Here is an 18,237-nt window from a genome sequence, read left to right as displayed (position 1 = left end):
TTTATGCTGAATAACTTTGTCCAAGAAACCTATGAGCGCATCTATAATATTTGAAGTGGTGCTTTGTCCCTTCTGGAAAATCTCTGTGATACAGATTTACATATGATAATATAAAGAAGAGTAGTGCTCTGATTATGTGACTCATTTCATTGTACTTGTAATGTTGACATTACATGTTACTTGTTAGACGCTTTTATCCAAAGTGACTTCAATACTCAATACTGCGGACAATGCCCACAGGAGCAATTTGGGGTGAAGTGTCTTGCCCAGCGACACAACGACATGCTGACTGCAGTGGGGTTTGAACCTGTGATCCCCTGATCCAAACACCTACGGACAACCCACTACCCCACACGCCTCTGTAGACCTCTGTCAACCAACTTGAGACCAACAAAACAGAAACTTAAACTTGATTTGTCGAAGACAGCCTTCTAGCGACACCATATAAAAACAACATAAAGTATGTCATTATTATGAATCAATGTCAGAAGAATGCTGAAGTAGTGACGGAAGAGGGTGGATGACATTGAGGCAGGACTTTCTCCAGGCTGTATAACAAAGCTGTGAGTCACATAATAATGTGTGGGTCATTATTTCCTATAGCTGACCCATGACCCATGTGGGATGAGCTACTTTCAGTTTGTTTTTTGGGTGGTAAAATAAACACTGATTGTTTAAATGTATTCCATGCCATTTCCCACCTGCCCTCGGAGGCACTGAATACTGAAGCAGCTGTAATGCAGAGTTAAGGCTAGGCTATATTTTCTTCACATTATATATTTAAAGCAGCTACAAGGCTCGATGATTGCCGCCCCAAATGTCAAATTCAATCACATTTCATACCTGTTTTCACCACCCGTCAGGGGGGCTTTTCCATTGATTGCCCCTTTAGAAGTCATCACATGAAAGAGAATGAAGTAATAGGGTGCAGTCACAGCTGCTGATTTTGGCATTAACCCCGCTAAGGTATGAAGACAGGGATAGTTTATCTAATAGGAGCATTTTAAAGGTGATTCAAAGCAAATACTGCAAAGAAATGGGATTAGAGTGTATATTTTTTTATCTAAGTCTGACATCAAAGTTCTTTCCAAGCTGTCAGAAAGTGCTTGTGTGTGGGTGTCTTGGAGAAAAGAGACAGGAGGAAGACAAAGGGAAGGAGCCTCTGTTATCACGTTAATTATTGCTTCACAGCAAGGGCAGAGCAGATAGCAGAGTGACTGCTGAAGGGAACACTTTGTGAAGAAACAAAACAAAAAGCCAAGTCAAAAGTTTTCTAGCTGTGGCTTCGCCGTCAAAAATAAACCGAGACACAATGTCTTGGTGGGGCATTGTGCAGTGATCTGCCAGCAATTAAAGAAGAACACACAGAAAAGTGAAATGCTGTAGGAAGGAAACACATTCCAATGTCTCCTACCTTTCATCCACCATGTGATCCCCCAGGTGCCGGAACAAGGCTGCTAAAAATGAACATTAAGACGACAGTGGAAACACATTACACACTCAGTGATTTGGAGACAAGGGAAACTAAAGGAGGATGAGAAGAAAATGAGTCCCATGCGGCGGAAGACAACTCCCAGCCATGACAGCAGTCGTCATGGTGCAGTAACAGGGCCGGAGCTGCTGCTTTTTCCACTGGAACAAATTGATCGTGATTGTTCATCTGTGATTTCACCTCAGAAATGTGTACGTAAGCAAACACAGAATTGACTCTGCATGCAGTGTCCAACGTGCTCAGACAGTCACATTTTGAACCACATGCCCCCATCTGACAAAGGCTGTGCTTTTGGATTCTTGTGGATTGTAACATAAATCAGCAAATTGACAAACAAGCTGTGCTTGTGAGTAAATTATGTTATAATATAATAGACCCAAAAGATTAACAATTTTTGCACTTATCTTCAGATAAACTTGTGAATATATACAGAAAAAGGACTATGTAGTTTGTCCCCGATCGCCTACAATGCAAGTGTATTAGGGCTCTTTCAATAGCCAGTATGCACAGGAGGATCATTACAGCAAGCTAAACCTGCCTAAATGTTCATATGGACGCTTGACTATTGTTTTCAATGGACTAGAAAATCTTCTATTACCCAAGTGCCAGCTCTAATCCTACAAGATATTTTCATCTTTATAACTGAAAGGAAAAGGAAAGCATGTCCACTTGTGTGTTCTGATGTGGTTTATTTGGTCCTCAATATCAAATGTACCCTGCTGTGGCAAAAAGAAAGAAATTGTAACAGCAATCAACACATAAACCCTTATTTAACAAACATTGCTGTAGTGGTTTTGTTGAATAGAAATAAAAACGTTTACAGTGTACATGTTTTTATAAAGAATTTGAAGGTAAAAGTTCACAAGAATATGTATATTAATGTGAGTTACCGCAAAGTACTATAGAATCCAGTTTTTTTTTCCCTTAAAGAAATTATCCATTGGCCAAGATTTTTTATTTTTTTTAACCAAACTATTCACCTCGATCATTTTATTTCAAATAAACCATGTATAGCAGTCTGGGAACTAGAGGTTTAACTCACTTTAACCCTGACTAAAGAAAATCAATTGGACTAATTAAATAAGCTGACAGACCCTGAACCCTGCCTCCAGCTGGCCTGAGATCAGCCCTGCAGTGATGGAGCGAGCATTACAACTGAGTCATTGCTGCCATCTGCTGTCTGACAACCAGAAACGACTGTTAGCTGTGAATTGAGATCAAGTTCAACACCAGAGAGAAATCCAGACGTCTTAATAATATAGGTATATATTTATTCATACGTACATATTCATTTATATCGGTTAATAAAAAAAGAAAGAAAAAAAGGAAAAGATTTACAGTAATTATATGAGCTACAGTCATTGTCAAAATTGTTTTTTAATTTTCTCAGGTGTCAATTTCCCACGAACACACACCTTGGATTCATCTCTTGCCCTCTGTCCTCACTCCAGTGTTTGGGACATAAAACAAACACATCCAGAGCGCAGAATCTCGACCTCCGAATGAACAGGTGGAAGGTCTGACAGAAGGACGAAGCGGTGTTTGATACAGTGAGGAAAGATAAGTTTGCTTTGTAGAGCCTGTAGTGTATACTGTACCATGAAAAGACTGATATAACATTTATTTTGTTCATATAAAACCATCCGGAGCAGGTCAAAGATTACCTGCAATCCCTTCAATGTGTCGGACTTGTTTGAGCACTAGTGTAAGAAGCACTGCAACAAACAGTGCACGCCAAGGGTTTTAACAACCAGGCTCACAGTCTGTAATCCTGCAAACCTCTACTTTTTCCTCCAGTTAACCTCCTTAACCCCAAAGGCAAGTGACAGAATACATTACATATATCCGCCATCTTGACTCTAAATTGTTCCCTAAGCTCCCGTAAACCCCCATTCAAAGAAAACAGATCAGACTGGATTACACTGAATCATCGCAGTTTGTATTATTCCGCCTGCTGAAGCCGTCAGATCTCAAAGTGAATAGAACAGTCATTATAGATTTAGTTTTTGGGCAGGGTGCATTTTGAGAGGGCAAGGCATACAATGAAGGTCAGCGTGCATATGGGAGAAAAATCTGATTCTGCTAATGTGGCAAACTATGCCTGAACAGCCATCCTGACGACTTCCCCTTGATGGAAACATTCAATAAGAAGAACCTACATCATACATACTGTATGTCATCGTGAACCCCTTCTGAACTCACATTTGAAAAAATCCAACTCAGATTTGAACATTTATTACAATTGCACTGGCTCCAACACTTCCCCTAGACAAAGGCTACACTCTGGACATTTAGTAACAATAAACTCTGAATAAAAACACAAACACCATCAGATCAAAACTGAGGACTGGAAGAGGGCTCAAACTCAACTTGGAGACACTGAACTCATGACTTCAAACACAAAGCAGGCGCAATCCAAACCACACCAAAACAGAACTGCGAAAGAAGAGGGAAAAAAAAGGTGGAGGAAATCAGAAAGAAAAGCAGTAAAAGACACATTTATAAAAAGAAAATTTGAAGAAAATGAGACAGAATAAAGCAGGTGCAAGTGCAGGAGAAGATAATCCATAAGAAAAAGGCTTCAATACTTCATAGGGCGTGGCTCCGAAGTCCATTATCGCCCTCCGATGAGACAAAAATCATTCTATCATATCTGTCAGTAGGCCAGAATTGTGCGCTCAAGATTCAGTTGACTTCCTCGTTCAGTGACTGATCTGGTCTATACATCGGGCAGCGTCACAGCTGGCAGGGTGTCACACGCTGCAAGTCCTCATGGGAGTCGAAAAGTCACCGCTGCACACCACTTCCTCGTCATCAGAAACGTCACCGATGCAAAAACAAGATCAACTAAATGAAATCAAACTTACTGAAAATAAACGTACTTGGATTGTTTCCAGTTGGCTTTTTCTTTCCATTCTTCTCGTCTGACAACATGAATGTCAGACTTTTTTTTTTTCTCCAGTCAAAACAGCGTCTTTTTCTGCTGTTGACAGAACCGTTCAGAGTCCAGTCACAGTCAGTTCTTCTGTCAAACTCCAGATTAAGTGACGGCTCATTTTGATGGTCCATTAAGCGCCAGCACATATTTCGAAGACACTTTACCCAGCATGTGTGAGCGTCGCCATAGTTCCCTCGGAAAGACCCACTGACAGAAACCTCTGCCCTGATCTCATAACATCATCTGTCGTTTAGCTGGCTTTGACTCTCGGACTCCGCAGTCCAAATTTATTTACAATTCGATTTTAAAAAACTAGAGGTGTTACATGCAACATTTGGCATCTTTTGGAGACCCAACTTGTGAGTCTTAATTGGGGTCCATTTTTAGAAAAATATGAAACTTTGTCTTTTTTCCTCTTCAGTATATTGAAGCATCTGATTGTAACAGAGAGACAGAGAGAGGCGACGGTACGGGTGTAGCAAGCTCAGTGTGTGCATGGAGATTTGTAGTTGTGTGTGTTGTTAGTAGAATGACAGTCTTAGATTCTGAGATGGTCATCTTTTTAAAGTGTCTCATCCTTGCTTTACTGTAAGTGCAAATAACTGCAAGTATTTTTTTTTAAATCACAAAAATAGGCTTTCTGCTGCTTTCTATGTGTGTGTTGGAGGTGTCGGCAGTTTACTAGCTGCATCGCTGCTCTTTTCGACATAAACTGCAGAACAAAGCTAACACGGGATCTACTCAAGTGTAGTTCCCGTCTAGACGGTAGCTGTTAACACTGAGGGAAGTATTTGGGAGAGGTTAAGAGGGCTTTTTCAATTTTCTGTTTAAAGGCTATGACTGTAATCCGTCTCAAAGTGCTAAATAAATAGTATCACTCTTCTCAAATACAGAACGACGGTTTTTGGATTTGAATATTATTATTTACTTTATATGATTGAGAGTTAAAACCCTTGAACAGTAGGGACCGCATTGTATTTTACATAACCCTCTTTGTAATAGTGGTTTGTCCACTGACCACAGACCAGGAATGTTGTGACATTCTTCGAAGAGTAAATCGGTGTGTTTAAATGTGTGTGTGCACATCGGAGAGTCAGCTGTGCATGAACTGTATTTGTGTTTGAGGAGAGATTGGGGAATGTTTTTTGGGGGAAAGTTACCCAAGATCTTGTAGAGTGGTTTGGCTCTCTCCCTCTCTCTGCAGCTCAAAAGGGTGGTAGGGTGGTGGGGCGGGGGGGGGGGGCACACCAGCACGTACTCTGACGGGGTGCCAGGAGGAGGACAGCAGGTCAGGGGTCAAGTGACGAGCTGCGGGGAGCGTGTTCGAGGGAGAGGGAAGGGGGGGATGTTGTCTTTACATCATAGCAGGACGCAACAGCGGCAAAACCTCTGACGGCTGCCCCCGACGGAGGGGGGCGGAGTGACGGGGGCAAAGTACGCATGCACTTTGATGTTAGGCAGATGGGTCTGTCGAGAGAAAATAATGAAAAATGTCTTAATAGATTGTACAAATACTTCAAATACAAACATTTCACTCACTTGATTCATCACTGTGTGGGTGGAGAGCCGACTCTGAGTTTAATTTGGATAAAGTGGAATGAATCTTTGACATCTAAAACTCTGTTGCTTCCCTTACCAGACTGATGGAAACATATATGTCTTCATAAAAATCAATCTTTGTTTTGAAGCTGAAATGATAGGCCATCTTGAATTTCATGCATCATTTAAACCACTACTACTACCCAGGAAGTGAGTTGCTCCACACCCAACTGACTATAAATATACTTCTCTAAATAGTTTATACTTTCAACACACTTTCATCAATAAGTTGCCTTATTGAGTTTTCTTTAAAACACAACACATTTTGAATACATTATGTGTTGCAGCACGGAGCTTACACAGGTTATAAGGTTGAGAGGTGATGAGCTGTTTTGGTAAAGGACTTCTTTACTTCAATTAATAACCTTCCAGAGTCCAAAACTAGCCTGGATATTTGAGCCTGAACTCACAACCAATGGACATTTAGGGTTACAACATCATTACCTTATAAAGGCAATTAAAACATACGGTCACTGATCAATGAAAACAACATTGCGCCAAAATTGAAGTTCACAAATGTGGCGCTTACAGTACATTCTAGATATGAATCAGCGCTTTCTCACTAATGTCAGTCCACACAACTCACCCTTAGTCTCTTGATGCCTGCGCGTGTGATCTGCTGGCAGTCGTAGAGCTCGATGCGGTCCAGACTGTGGCAGCTCTTCAAGTGCTCCAGCGAGGCGTCTGTGATGAGGGGGCAGTTGTCCAGCTCGATCACCTCCAAGCGGTCGTGAGCGCAGGGGCCGCCGCCCAGGTGTCTGATGCCGTCATCCGTGATCAGCTCGCAGTGAGACAGGCTCTACAGGAGGACCAACACAGGAGCTCCATTACTCAGCTGTCCGCCAGAACAAGATGTGCTGGGGTTTGGGTAAACGCTACAGGAGTGGCTAATGACACTCACCAGGACTTGCAAACGAGGACAGTGGATAGACAGCTGGATGAGTGTTCCATCCGTGATCTGAGGAGACAGAAAAAGACAAATGTCACAAACTGCAGTCTTGGTGCAACAGCGGCGGGAAACGTGTTTGTGTTGCTGGGTTTGTTTACTTACCTGCACACATTCTTCTAAATCCATTTTCTCAAGCTCATGACAATTCTGCAGCAGAGAAAGTGACAAACAGAGGGGAATGTCTGATATAGCGTTGGGAATGTGGAAATATTTTTGTTTTCAAGATGATTTTGGAATAAAAGCAAATGAGACATCAACTTCAAATGTGTGTTCATTAAGTCTTTGTTTTTGCATGTAACCAAGATGGCACACTCACCCTTGCTAATGTAGTGAAGCCCACGTCTGTAAGCTGAGAGCAGCGAGCCACTTCTAGTATTCTGAAATGAGAAAAAGAGGAGCAGAGAGTTATTCAATAGCACTACTTACAGTCTGGTAATCTATCTGAGTCTACTGTAGTACAGCTTGAGATAGCTTTACTGCAGAAAGGCCAATGTTTGTATTCTTAGCCATCAGATTCTTATTCTCCATGCTTCAATTGTACGTATGGCAGGATTATCAATTACCTCTGCAAAGGAGGTCATTGATCATAATTGCCTGTTTGTCAGAAGGATTGCAGAGAGAACTACTGGCCAGATTTTTCTTGAAACTTGGTTAAACAGTGTAGCAAGGGCCAAGAAAGAAAAACACATCAATTTGCAGCAGATTGAAATCACAGAGCAGATACACACATTATTTGTCACTTATTTAAACAGCCTTCAATGAGGTCTGCGTGTAATTAGTGAATTCCCTTCTTGTTAAGAGTTTTTATTACAAATATTTGACAATGACAAAAACATCCTTCCCTGAAAGCAATTCATTCATATATTAAGTGTTAAAAACCTGTTTGCACGAATCAAAAATGCAAGAGAGAATAACAAAATGAAGTGGATTTTTTTCCAACATTTCAGACAAGTCAAAGAAATCAGTTTTCAAGGATCTAGAGTTTCAATCAGAATACTTTAATTTAATATATAGTACTCAAGTAAATTTGTGTTACAGTGTAAAGACGATAATGACTCAATAAAAGAAAGATTTTCAGACTAAATGTAAAGAAATAATCCACATGTGCAGTGTCTAGGAAGTGGTGCGTGCCTCAGTATGAGGAACAGTGTGTATGTGTTTGAATTGACCTGAGGCGAGGGCAGTTCTGTCCCAGGGCATGCAGGATGGCGTCTGTGATGTTGGCGCAGCCCGACACACACAGAGACTGCAGGCGGTGACAGCCCCTGCAGATTGTGATGAGGCCCTCATCTGTGATCTGCTGCTCACAGAAAAACAAGAGTGGTGTTTGTGAGACACTTAAATCCATCTAAGGGTAGATGAGAAAACTTTTCCCGTGCATAAAAGTAGCTATGTGCAATATAACATATCTATTCATGAATACCACCTCGACACTCAGAAAATGACAGCAATTTCTTTTTCCTTGCATTTTTAGTTTCAAGCAAGTCTCAAGAAAACTCTTTGGAGATCAGGCCGAGGATAGATAGGTGAGAAAAAGCTAGGCAAGGGAAGGAACATCTGGGACAAGAGGAGATGATGAGATCCTAAGGTGTGAGATGAGGAGAAGATGGAGAGATGAAGAGCATTCAGGAGGTGCTGAAGGAGGGGGATTTTGAAGACGGGTACCGCCAGAGAAATATATCCGCGTTGTGTGGATTATAGGCTGTAACAGCTGGAAGTCCACAATGAGATTGGAGTTGAAATTTAATTTTAATTTAACCGACGAGCATTCAATTTGAAAAATGTCAGTGAAATTGCAAAAAAAAGGACGTTCTCCACCTTCATCTTCTCGCCTTGTTGTCTGTACTTACTGAACATGTCTGCAGGTTGAGTGTGACCAGCTCCGGACAGTGAGCCCCGATGTGCTTCAGAGCCTCGTCCTCTAACTGGGGGGGAGAATGGCAGAGGAAAGACAGAGGGTGAACATTCATTAATGTTTGGTACTTTGATAATACATTTAGTACTATTATTATTTGGTAAATGTATCATCATCATCATCATCATCATCATCATCATCATCATCATCAATATTGTCATCCAACATAGTCTATTCAGGGGACTAGCATTGACCTCTTTTACAGCAAAGACATGATTTCACATTCATATGGGCCAAAAGGAAATATCATGTACGATACAAATCTAAGTAGTAGCTTGAAAGTGAAGACAAACTCTAATTGAATAAATATATAAATAAATAGCAGACGTGTCTGGCAAGAAAGATATAACGCAATAAAAAGTGTAAGATTATTAAAGAACACATTTTATTGATAAGTCAGTCTGCCTAAAAAGGAAGGAAATACAACAATGGAAATAACATGTAAAAAAAAAATCTAACAAACCAACATATAAGGATTATCACACCTAACCCCTCTACTGTCACTGATATAAAGAGTTGTTCTACAAACAAACATATCTCGATTCAACACAATATAATTGAACAAACGTTAAAATGACTGTTCGGTTGAATCGGCGGCTCTGGCAACACAGCCTCTGTTGTGATTTGTTTTGTCCTTTAAATAGATTATTTGTGACAACCCTAGATACATATGTGGTTGTATTTTCACACTGCAGTGTTGACTGTTAATAGAACCGGATGGTGCTATATGAAAGCGTTCACATTTGCTGTAAACAGTGTCTGGCATTGCATTCCTCAGAAATACTGTCTATTGCACAGGAAGTGTTTGCAGTAGCAGCAACTGGTTGTATTAGAATGAAAATAAGAGGAACTTGGTAGTTGGTGAGATAAGTGATGGCTGCTATGAAGAAATGTACAAAAACCGTTAAACCTAGTGCAGTGCTGCACTACAGTTTTCCAATATCCCATACTGGCTAAGGTTACTCATAATGTATTTTATATAAAATGTTTAAATTCAAAGCTCAATCAAGAACTTACCTAAATCAAGGGCTCCTAAAAAGTAAATTTGTGAAAAAATAAATAAATAAATCCTACAATAGTTTAAAACATTAAAAATCAATATTAAAATGATCTAGTTGGTAGAATATTATTTTACGCCAGGACTTCTCTGCAGCACCAAAATACTTTCAGATATTGACAAATATTGCGCTTACTGTGATTCAGATATTGGGATTTCGATAACATTTCGATTAAGATTCAAGGCTTTATTGTCATATGCACAGTAGCTACAGTGTAGATATGGCAATGAACAATTTAAGTCCCAGGCTCCTCCAACAATGCAACATTAATATATATAGGTCATAAAACAGATAAAAACAATAAAAATAGGGGCAGAAATAAACGAATAGAAATAATTGGGCATACCTGTGTGCATCCCTTGAGGAAAAGGCCTTTGAGCCCAGGACAGCAGCGCACCAGGGCCTGGATGCCGTCCTTGGTGACCTGATCACACCAGGAGATGTTGAGCTGCTCCAGCAGGGGACAGCCCTCACTGACAAGAGGAAATAAGGAAAGGTCAGGAAAGAAGATGGAAACAAAACCAGACACAGATCGCAAAACAAGAACACAGCAATGAGAGAGGGAGAGCATATACAGGACAGAATGTACACAGAAAGTACACAATGTGAGGGAAATCTTACAAACCTTTTGTGCAAACCAAATACAATAGGATTGTAAAGTGTGGGAGTATTTCATTAAAATCTGATTTGTTACAATTGTGGCTTGAACAAAGGAAATAAATGAGGGATGTAAGCTTGTATCCGAGTGTTGAATCAGGGTGTTTTAGATGTTGTAAATGCAGTGGAAGTGTACAACACAATGTTGACCGTACACACCTGAGAGCTTTGAGTGACAGGTTGGTGATTGAGGTACAGGAGGCGAGGTCCAGGTGCTTCAGCTTTGGACAGAACTTACTGAGGCTATTACACGTGCTGCAGAGGAGAAAGACAATGAGCCACTTCAAGCAGAAGTAATAATAATAATAACGTTTATAATAGCTAATATCAAAACCAGTTTAACAATGTGCTTTACAATGAACATATAGACCAGGGGTGTCCAAACTACGGCCCGGGGGCCAAATGCGGCCCGCGGCCCATTTTGAAACGGCCCTCAGCTAGTTCAAATAGTATAATGAAATATGGCCCACAAATTAAACTGGTGCTTGTCATATTGTACTAATTAAATATATGTACAAATATATATCGAAGTATTCATGTGTGCGCACTTTTCAAATAAATTCAATCAATTAAAGTTGGAAACATTTTCAAACTAATCTTAGTTCATATAAAAAGCCCAATCACTTATTTGCATAACAAATCTTTTTATAAGCAATCTGAAGCTTCTGTTTTAAGGGATGATCTGCAAACTAAATAAATGAAACCCTATGGAGAGCTGTGATGTAGGCTGTTGTGTTTCTTACAGCATTTTCAAGTATCAAGCCTAATTTACCTACATTTGATTGATTTTGTTAACTTATAACTTAGCATATGAGGCAATATACCTCACCTCTAGTGAGTGGCACAGCCTTCATATATTTTTGTGTATGTGGCCCTCGGTGAAAGAAGTTTGGACACCCCTGATATAGACACAACAAGATACACAAGTTTTCAAATAACTAGGCAAGAACTTACGAATACACATAATAAATACACATAAGAAGATCTGTAGAATTCATCAGACAGACTTTCAAAAGACACATAAGCATACCTGTCAGTGATTTTGGTGCAGCCGTTCAGACTAAGCAGCTCGATGTTCCTGCAGTTCTGCGAGAAAGTCCTACGGAGAAAAAACATTGTTTATGTGATGTCAGTTACACAGAACTCGCTGGTCTCGCTCGCCCCAGACTCTGAACTAGAACTAAGATTTCTGTCAGGCCATGTCCTCTCCAAACTCACCTCAGGGCGCTGTCACCCACACCCAGACACCCCCGCAGGCTCAGCTTCCTGAGGAACCCCCCACATCGCTTCGAGATGTTCTCCACCACCCGGCCCTGCAATCAAAAACAATTATTTCAGCCGGCTGTATCTGCTTCTAAACCTCAACTTAAAGTAATAACATAGCAAATAAAAACATTACTTTAAAATCAACTGCTCACCCAGTGTTACCTTGAACTCTTAAAGAGAACTTGTTTTTTCCAGCATGACTCCACGTTGAATAAAGAATCCAAAGACGTATTGAATTCAGATAAATGGGGGCCACGCTTAAGAAGAGCAAAACTAATATCACCACATCCGTTTACAAACAATAGATATCCAAGTCTCATTTATCTCCACAGAAACAGTGTCAAGCTTGCAGAGACGTGCTACAAGTACTGTAGTGAGAATAGAATCAAATAATAAGGTTTTAGAAAAATACATGTTTATTAGGAAGTAGTGAGCATATGACTAAGTACGTAGGACTTTGTTTATACGCTTGAGATTGTGGGGGTGTTAGTGAAAGGATGTTTTGCGAAAGATTTGTAAAACACGGACCCCATTTACTTCAATTCATCAAAACACTTCTTTGTTTTTTGATTCTTCGATCTCTTTTTAGTGAGAAACGTTTTTCTTCACAAATCTAGGTAACACAGGGTGAGTCACTGGTATACCAACGATCATGTTGGGTTTGAGTACTCCTTTTAGCGTGAAGGGAAGAGTACATAACAAGGACTGAAGTTAAAAGGTAGGAGTAAAGTAAATGAAGATCAGATTTACCTCAATGTCCCTCTGAAAGTCGAAGAGGTCGATGCGTTGCCAGTTGCTGCCATCCAAGGCCAGAACGTTCCAGGACTGAGAGCAGGGGGGAAGAAAGACGTTTAGGGTCAAGTTTGTTCTCAAACATACCACATACACACACTAAAACACACAGACAAACAGGCACCGTCACGCACATATGCATACCCACACATGCATACACACACCTGGTGAACACAGACTCACCCGTGAGACCTGGGCACAGCGACAGAGTGTCACCACATCCAGAAAGGAGAAGATTCTGGAAGACAGACAGGGACGGTTTAGAGACCCTGAGGCCAGTTGCGAGAAGCTTCCTCTTTACAGTAAACCGCCCAACTCAACCCTGCTTCTGCTCACCCTCACAACACACGGGTGTCAGTAAAACAGCTAATATTGTCTTTGACTAAAAATGTATGTACCCTGTTTGTTTATGCAAAGAGAGGGACCTGGAGAGGAAGACACACAATCTGCTTCTAAGCAATAGAGCTGGAAACTTACTATAAGCTTCACTCAATGCAGCAAAACCTGTGTTAGTGTTGAGGCAGGGATGCAGTGAGTCCCATTGCAGCCTGCCAGCCTCACAAATCAGGGTGATGAACCTGGCCCACAGCACAGGCAGCTGGGCTGACGAGGCGGAGGCTGGAGTTATGGCCTTCATTTGCTGTGTGCTCAGGGGCTCTTGGATTTTATTTATATTTTTTAGCCTTAACTTGATTGCAATGCTTTATAGCCTCAGGCATCTGTTTTTAATTACAATGCGACTATAGCAGGGTGGGGAACGAGGGGAAACTTACATCTCAGTGGTTAGTTTAGTTCAAATATTTGCTAAGGGGCATGTAAACACAACAGTATATGATTGTGAAAGAAATGCACAACATTTGGAGGTTGTTGAGAAGGAGCGTAGTGCAAGGCCAATTGTGCTTTTGTGTATGATTGGATGTGCCGATTGGGAATGTAGGCAGGGAGGGGAGTATACAATAATGCCATTTTCACTTGACAAAAACCCTAAAGAGATTCTGATTTAAGTGTTTTGAAATGTCACTCACCGTAATAACAGCTCCTTGGGCAGCTTCTTATTGATGACCGCCTCATCACTATTTGTGAACATCTGAAAGGTTGCAGAGGATAATATTAGTCCTGGTAGCCAGGGCCCCCTCTATCCAATCGCCTCACACAAGGACAACCCCAGCATAAAAACAAAGAGACATTTTCTAGAAGCAAAATCAGTGCAACATGCATATTTTCCGCATGATTCCGGTGTTGTTTATACTGTTACATTTCCATCAGTATTTACTGAGGATTTACCCTGGAATTAGTTACAATATATAGTTTGAGAGTCTACAACAAATTGGTCCACATTCTTCAAACAGAAGGCTTTTCCACACAAATCATTGTATGTTGTTTCAGCAAATACAGGTCCTTGACCCACAGAAAAAGCCTAAGTACACAGAAGCATGGATCAAGATCCAGATACTTAAATACACAGTTATTGATGACTAGGGTTTCCATCATTTGTAAACTGGATTTGCAGAACTAAGACCGTCATTCACAGAGTCGCAAGAAGGCAAATAAAGCAACGTCTGGCCAAATGCATTTTCCTCCATAGATTCTTTGGAAGATAAATCTAAACAGGGGACAGAGTAATTGAGAGGCGGGGGCTTAAGTGTGTAAATAAAACATGCACATGATATTTACAAGAGGCAAACATCTGTGTCTACATCAACAAGGAATTAGCATGTTCTTATTTGCGCAATTCTTTACAGTTACAAATATGAAGCATCCATGATCCCAAAATAAATAAATAAAAATATTTATTGTGTAAATACATTGATTCATGGGTATTAACATAATTTACTGCGTGCCTTTTTTATTATAGGTGTCTGTCCTTAAACGTTATTCACAATAGTTTCTGATTTTGAGGGACTTACACAATTCTATTCATCAGCTCATAAAAACAAACTGACAGGTCTGCCGTTTTAGAAATCCAGCCTTCTCTGGGTCATAGCCTTTCTATGTCTCTCTGATAAACAGACACACTCCACAAAATCACAGCTGTCTATGCAGGGTCTGCCTGCCAGCGCAGATGTTTGAAATTGTGACGGGGTATAAAGGACAGACATTTCGCATTTGGATTTAGGGCAAATTGACTCTGACAGCTCGCCTTCCACAGCGCTACTTTGTGGCCAAATAATCCAGGGCCATTTCCAAAGAAGCAGATGGTCGACAGGCATACACTGTCACCTTTTGTAATCTAACAAAAAATTAACCTGATGCTGCATGAATGCAGAGCATTATGTTTTCTCCACTGGTCAGCTATAGCTAGTGAAGCAGGCCTGGCAGGAGGTAGAAAACTGGGTGAGCTGTAACCGCCAGCTAGAGATTATTGTAAAGCAAAACACAAAGTGAATATATCTTTTGGAAAAATCGTTTTGTATGTTTTCGCTTGAGATTCTGACGAACTAATGTAAATGAATTCCTATTTATTTGGGAAATAGAATTAGGGATCATTAATGCCTGTCAACTTTTCAGAGGGCTGTATTATTTTGTTTAGAGCTGGTATTCATCAGATCACTATCTGCTGCAGAGCAGTAAAGCCAGACAAAGTGCAAGAGGAAGTTTCTGGAAATGCCTGTTAAAATAAAACTCTCCCCACAAACAGTTTAGAAATTGCTTTTGTAACTATTTGATCTCAAGTCTCAGGCTTCAGGCTTTTTACAATTAGACTACTGGGCTAACTCTGGACAAGTGAAATAAGCCAAAATGATGTATTGTGTTTTAATCCTATATGCTTCAACTACTTGGAAGCCTAGATACATTGCATTTATTTTCAAAATCAACCAAATATGAATAAGCATTGTCTTTGACAAATAAACTAAGAAATATATGACATATTTACCTTTTAAACATGGTAAAATATCAGATCAATCATGCCATCAAACATTTCACAGACTGCATGAGTTTCTCAGATAAACGTATACACAATTTTAAGTTTTGTTATCAAAGATTTGTAACAGCCACTCAATGTTATACTAAGATACCCTATGGGATCCGACCCAACCAACTGAGAAGTAATGTATTCCTGATGGACTTTTAAACTTGTCCACATTATGTTTATTATTTACTGCCCCAATGGAGACATCACAGTTTTATAATGTCTACATATACTGACTATGATGAATACAGGATGAAACATACATATTAGAAATAGTATATGGACAATGTTTTTTTTTTCTAAAGCAAAGTGAAGGGAGCTGATTTGTAAAACGTATACTCAAAAGTATACATAATTAAAACCACATTTGCCGCTAAACCAATACTAGGAGACTACAAAAAAAAGACTGGTGTTTTCTCCCATTTAAACGAAAAATCTTTAAAACAGGTACCTCAAATTAAAAATTAAAAAGATGAGCCCATTTTAATTTGAAGTCTAGTTCGTGGCACTTCCGGTTTCCTACCCCAAATCCCCTTAACTTGACAAAGCAGCTCTACCGCAGCTGTCGGGTCAGAAGGTAACGGCCTGAATCTTCCGAGTAGTCAGCTGTTGCACAGTTAAAAATAAATAAAACCACACACAAATCCCACGCTAGTCGGGGATTAAACAACACCAAGTGCACAGGCCACGCCGCCCAATGTCAACGGCCGGATACAAAGCGTTTGAGTGCAAGTTTCACCAACATATTCAGCTACGCTTCTTGCGGCTGCGACACAAAGTTTACTCAATGGTAAATGCTACATAACACCGTAGCATGTGTGTAGCTTCAATGTGGCCCTGGTGCTATCATAACAGGTTATGGTGCGTTACATCGGGGTGGCTTGGGCCTATTTGTTGATAGTGTCCGTGCTAACAGGGGGTTCATGTAGCAGTCACTACCCGAGGCCCCCACAACCGCAGCGGCCATTCACAACAATACGGCTCGACAGACTCCCCAACAAATAAAGTCGGTAAATAATCACACCCTGGCATATATGAAGAACATAATAAAACTGCTTCTTAGAAAAGTGAAGCCCACACATTTCTTCTTAATACATATGTTAATGTCTGCCGGAGATGTCCTCGGCGTGCTTTGTGTCTTTGTTTTGACGGCGAAACGAGTGGAACATTTGAGGTCCTTTAAAGCCCTCTCATTCATCGATTAACAGTCGGGTATGCTAACTGATAATAGCGACACGAGTCCTGAACGACATAACATGCCATGCTTAGGATATGTTGTTTGAACAAAACAACAGCATTTGACCTAATCCCAAACATTGACTGCGGAAGCTGCATCAACAGCCTCACCATAAACGCAGATTTACAATAAATACAGCGACAGCCTCAGTGTAGGCCCATATCCTAACTTGTTAAACAGCTACGTTGAATGCGTGTCAGTGACTGTCAGGTAATGTTGATGGTTAGCTCACCTCAAACCGACTCCGCGAAACACCGTTTACCTCCTTCCCCATGTCGGACACTGGTGGTTACCGACTCAATGGATTCGGTGCAGGCGAAGTAAAATACAGACACGGGCCGTCTTCCGCCGATTCCCCTCCACGGACTATCATGCTACCGTCCTCTCAGTGGGGTGCGATGTCGTTGTTGTTTTTCGGCCTGTAAAACAAACGTCAATACCTCTTATATTTGATTAAAAGAATATGAGCTACAGGCAGCAGACAGCCAATAAGCCACTTCTCTTATCTGCTTGCTTGCTTGCTTCGCCCTCACCTCCTCCCCCTCCTCTCCCCTACACAGCTTCCCATCCATCCACACAAAAGACCGAAAGGAATAGGCCTGGCAGCCTAAAATGGAGCAGTCTTACGCCTACATCTTCTTTAAAAATAATAAATATAAAGACATTGCACCGAAGCATGTATAGGCCTATTTCACAATGCACACGAGTGACTCTGGCTACTTACTTGCTGGCTGTTCCTTAAAACCAAAGCTCGCAGTGCGGGTCCAGTAGGCTCCAAGCTCATATGAGCAAAGATAAATATCAAAGTGGGGTGTCAACCTTTCGACAGCCCACGTAGCACGAATGCCTGGCTAGAGGCAACAGGTTTTCAGAGCTATGTTACATTAATTTAGTTTTATCCCAGGTGGTCGGTATAAATTGCCACCCCTGAAGACAAAGAAAGACAAGTTAGGATTACGTGAGCATATAGTCTGTGATATCTTTCAGACAGCCTTCCTCTAATAATAAATAGCGCTTTTAATGTCGTTTACACTAGAAGTCCCTGTCCTAGAAGTGTACAACAAAGCGCTCATAATTATTATCACAATTACATTTTTCCTATTAAGACACACTTACCATATCAATGACTTAGAGTATATTATTAACTCTTATTTATTCTATTGCATTCATTGTAACTTTGTTATTATTGTAGAAAACACCACTTCCTTGTTTTTCATTGGACACGCCCCAGTTTGACAGTGGAGCCAATCAGCATCCATGACGGCTGCTCGTCATTCTGCGTAATCGAACCAAGGAACATGCTTGACAACAGTGCTTTAAACATGGAACCTACTTTCTTTGTTATTGCACTTATTGTTACAATTAAGAAAACGCTCTTATAATCACACAATAAATCATTCATAACAGCAAAACAAATTGCAAC

At 40.6% G+C, this 18,237-nt stretch overlaps 1 protein-coding gene across 1 annotated transcript; it reads right to left on the bottom strand.

Moving 5' to 3' along the window:
* Positions 1-2,742: 2,742 nt before the first annotated feature.
* fbxl20 (F-box and leucine-rich repeat protein 20) lies at positions 2,743-18,010 on the bottom strand. The gene is made up of 17 exons (XM_034220083.1): positions 17,931-18,010; positions 17,539-17,741; positions 17,047-17,233; positions 13,692-13,753; positions 12,850-12,904; positions 12,625-12,699; positions 11,827-11,921; positions 11,639-11,707; positions 10,768-10,863; positions 10,298-10,424; positions 8,829-8,903; positions 8,148-8,278; positions 7,295-7,355; positions 7,081-7,125; positions 6,931-6,987; positions 6,616-6,828; positions 2,743-5,897 (listed from the first exon to the last, which is right to left on the bottom strand). Exons 3-17 carry the CDS (start codon positions 17,086-17,088, stop codon positions 5,790-5,792), a joined length of 1,311 nt encoding a protein of 436 aa, XP_034075974.1. The 5' UTR covers positions 17,089-17,233; positions 17,539-17,741; positions 17,931-18,010; the 3' UTR covers positions 2,743-5,789.
* Positions 18,011-18,237: the final 227 nt, after the last annotated feature.

Source organism: Gymnodraco acuticeps, unplaced genomic scaffold (assembly GCF_902827175.1).
Source record: "Gymnodraco acuticeps unplaced genomic scaffold, fGymAcu1.1, whole genome shotgun sequence".
Lineage (NCBI taxonomy): Eukaryota > Metazoa > Chordata > Actinopteri > Perciformes > Bathydraconidae > Gymnodraco > Gymnodraco acuticeps.
Note: the sequence above shows the minus strand (reverse complement) of the source record. Positions and strands in the feature narration are given on the sequence as shown.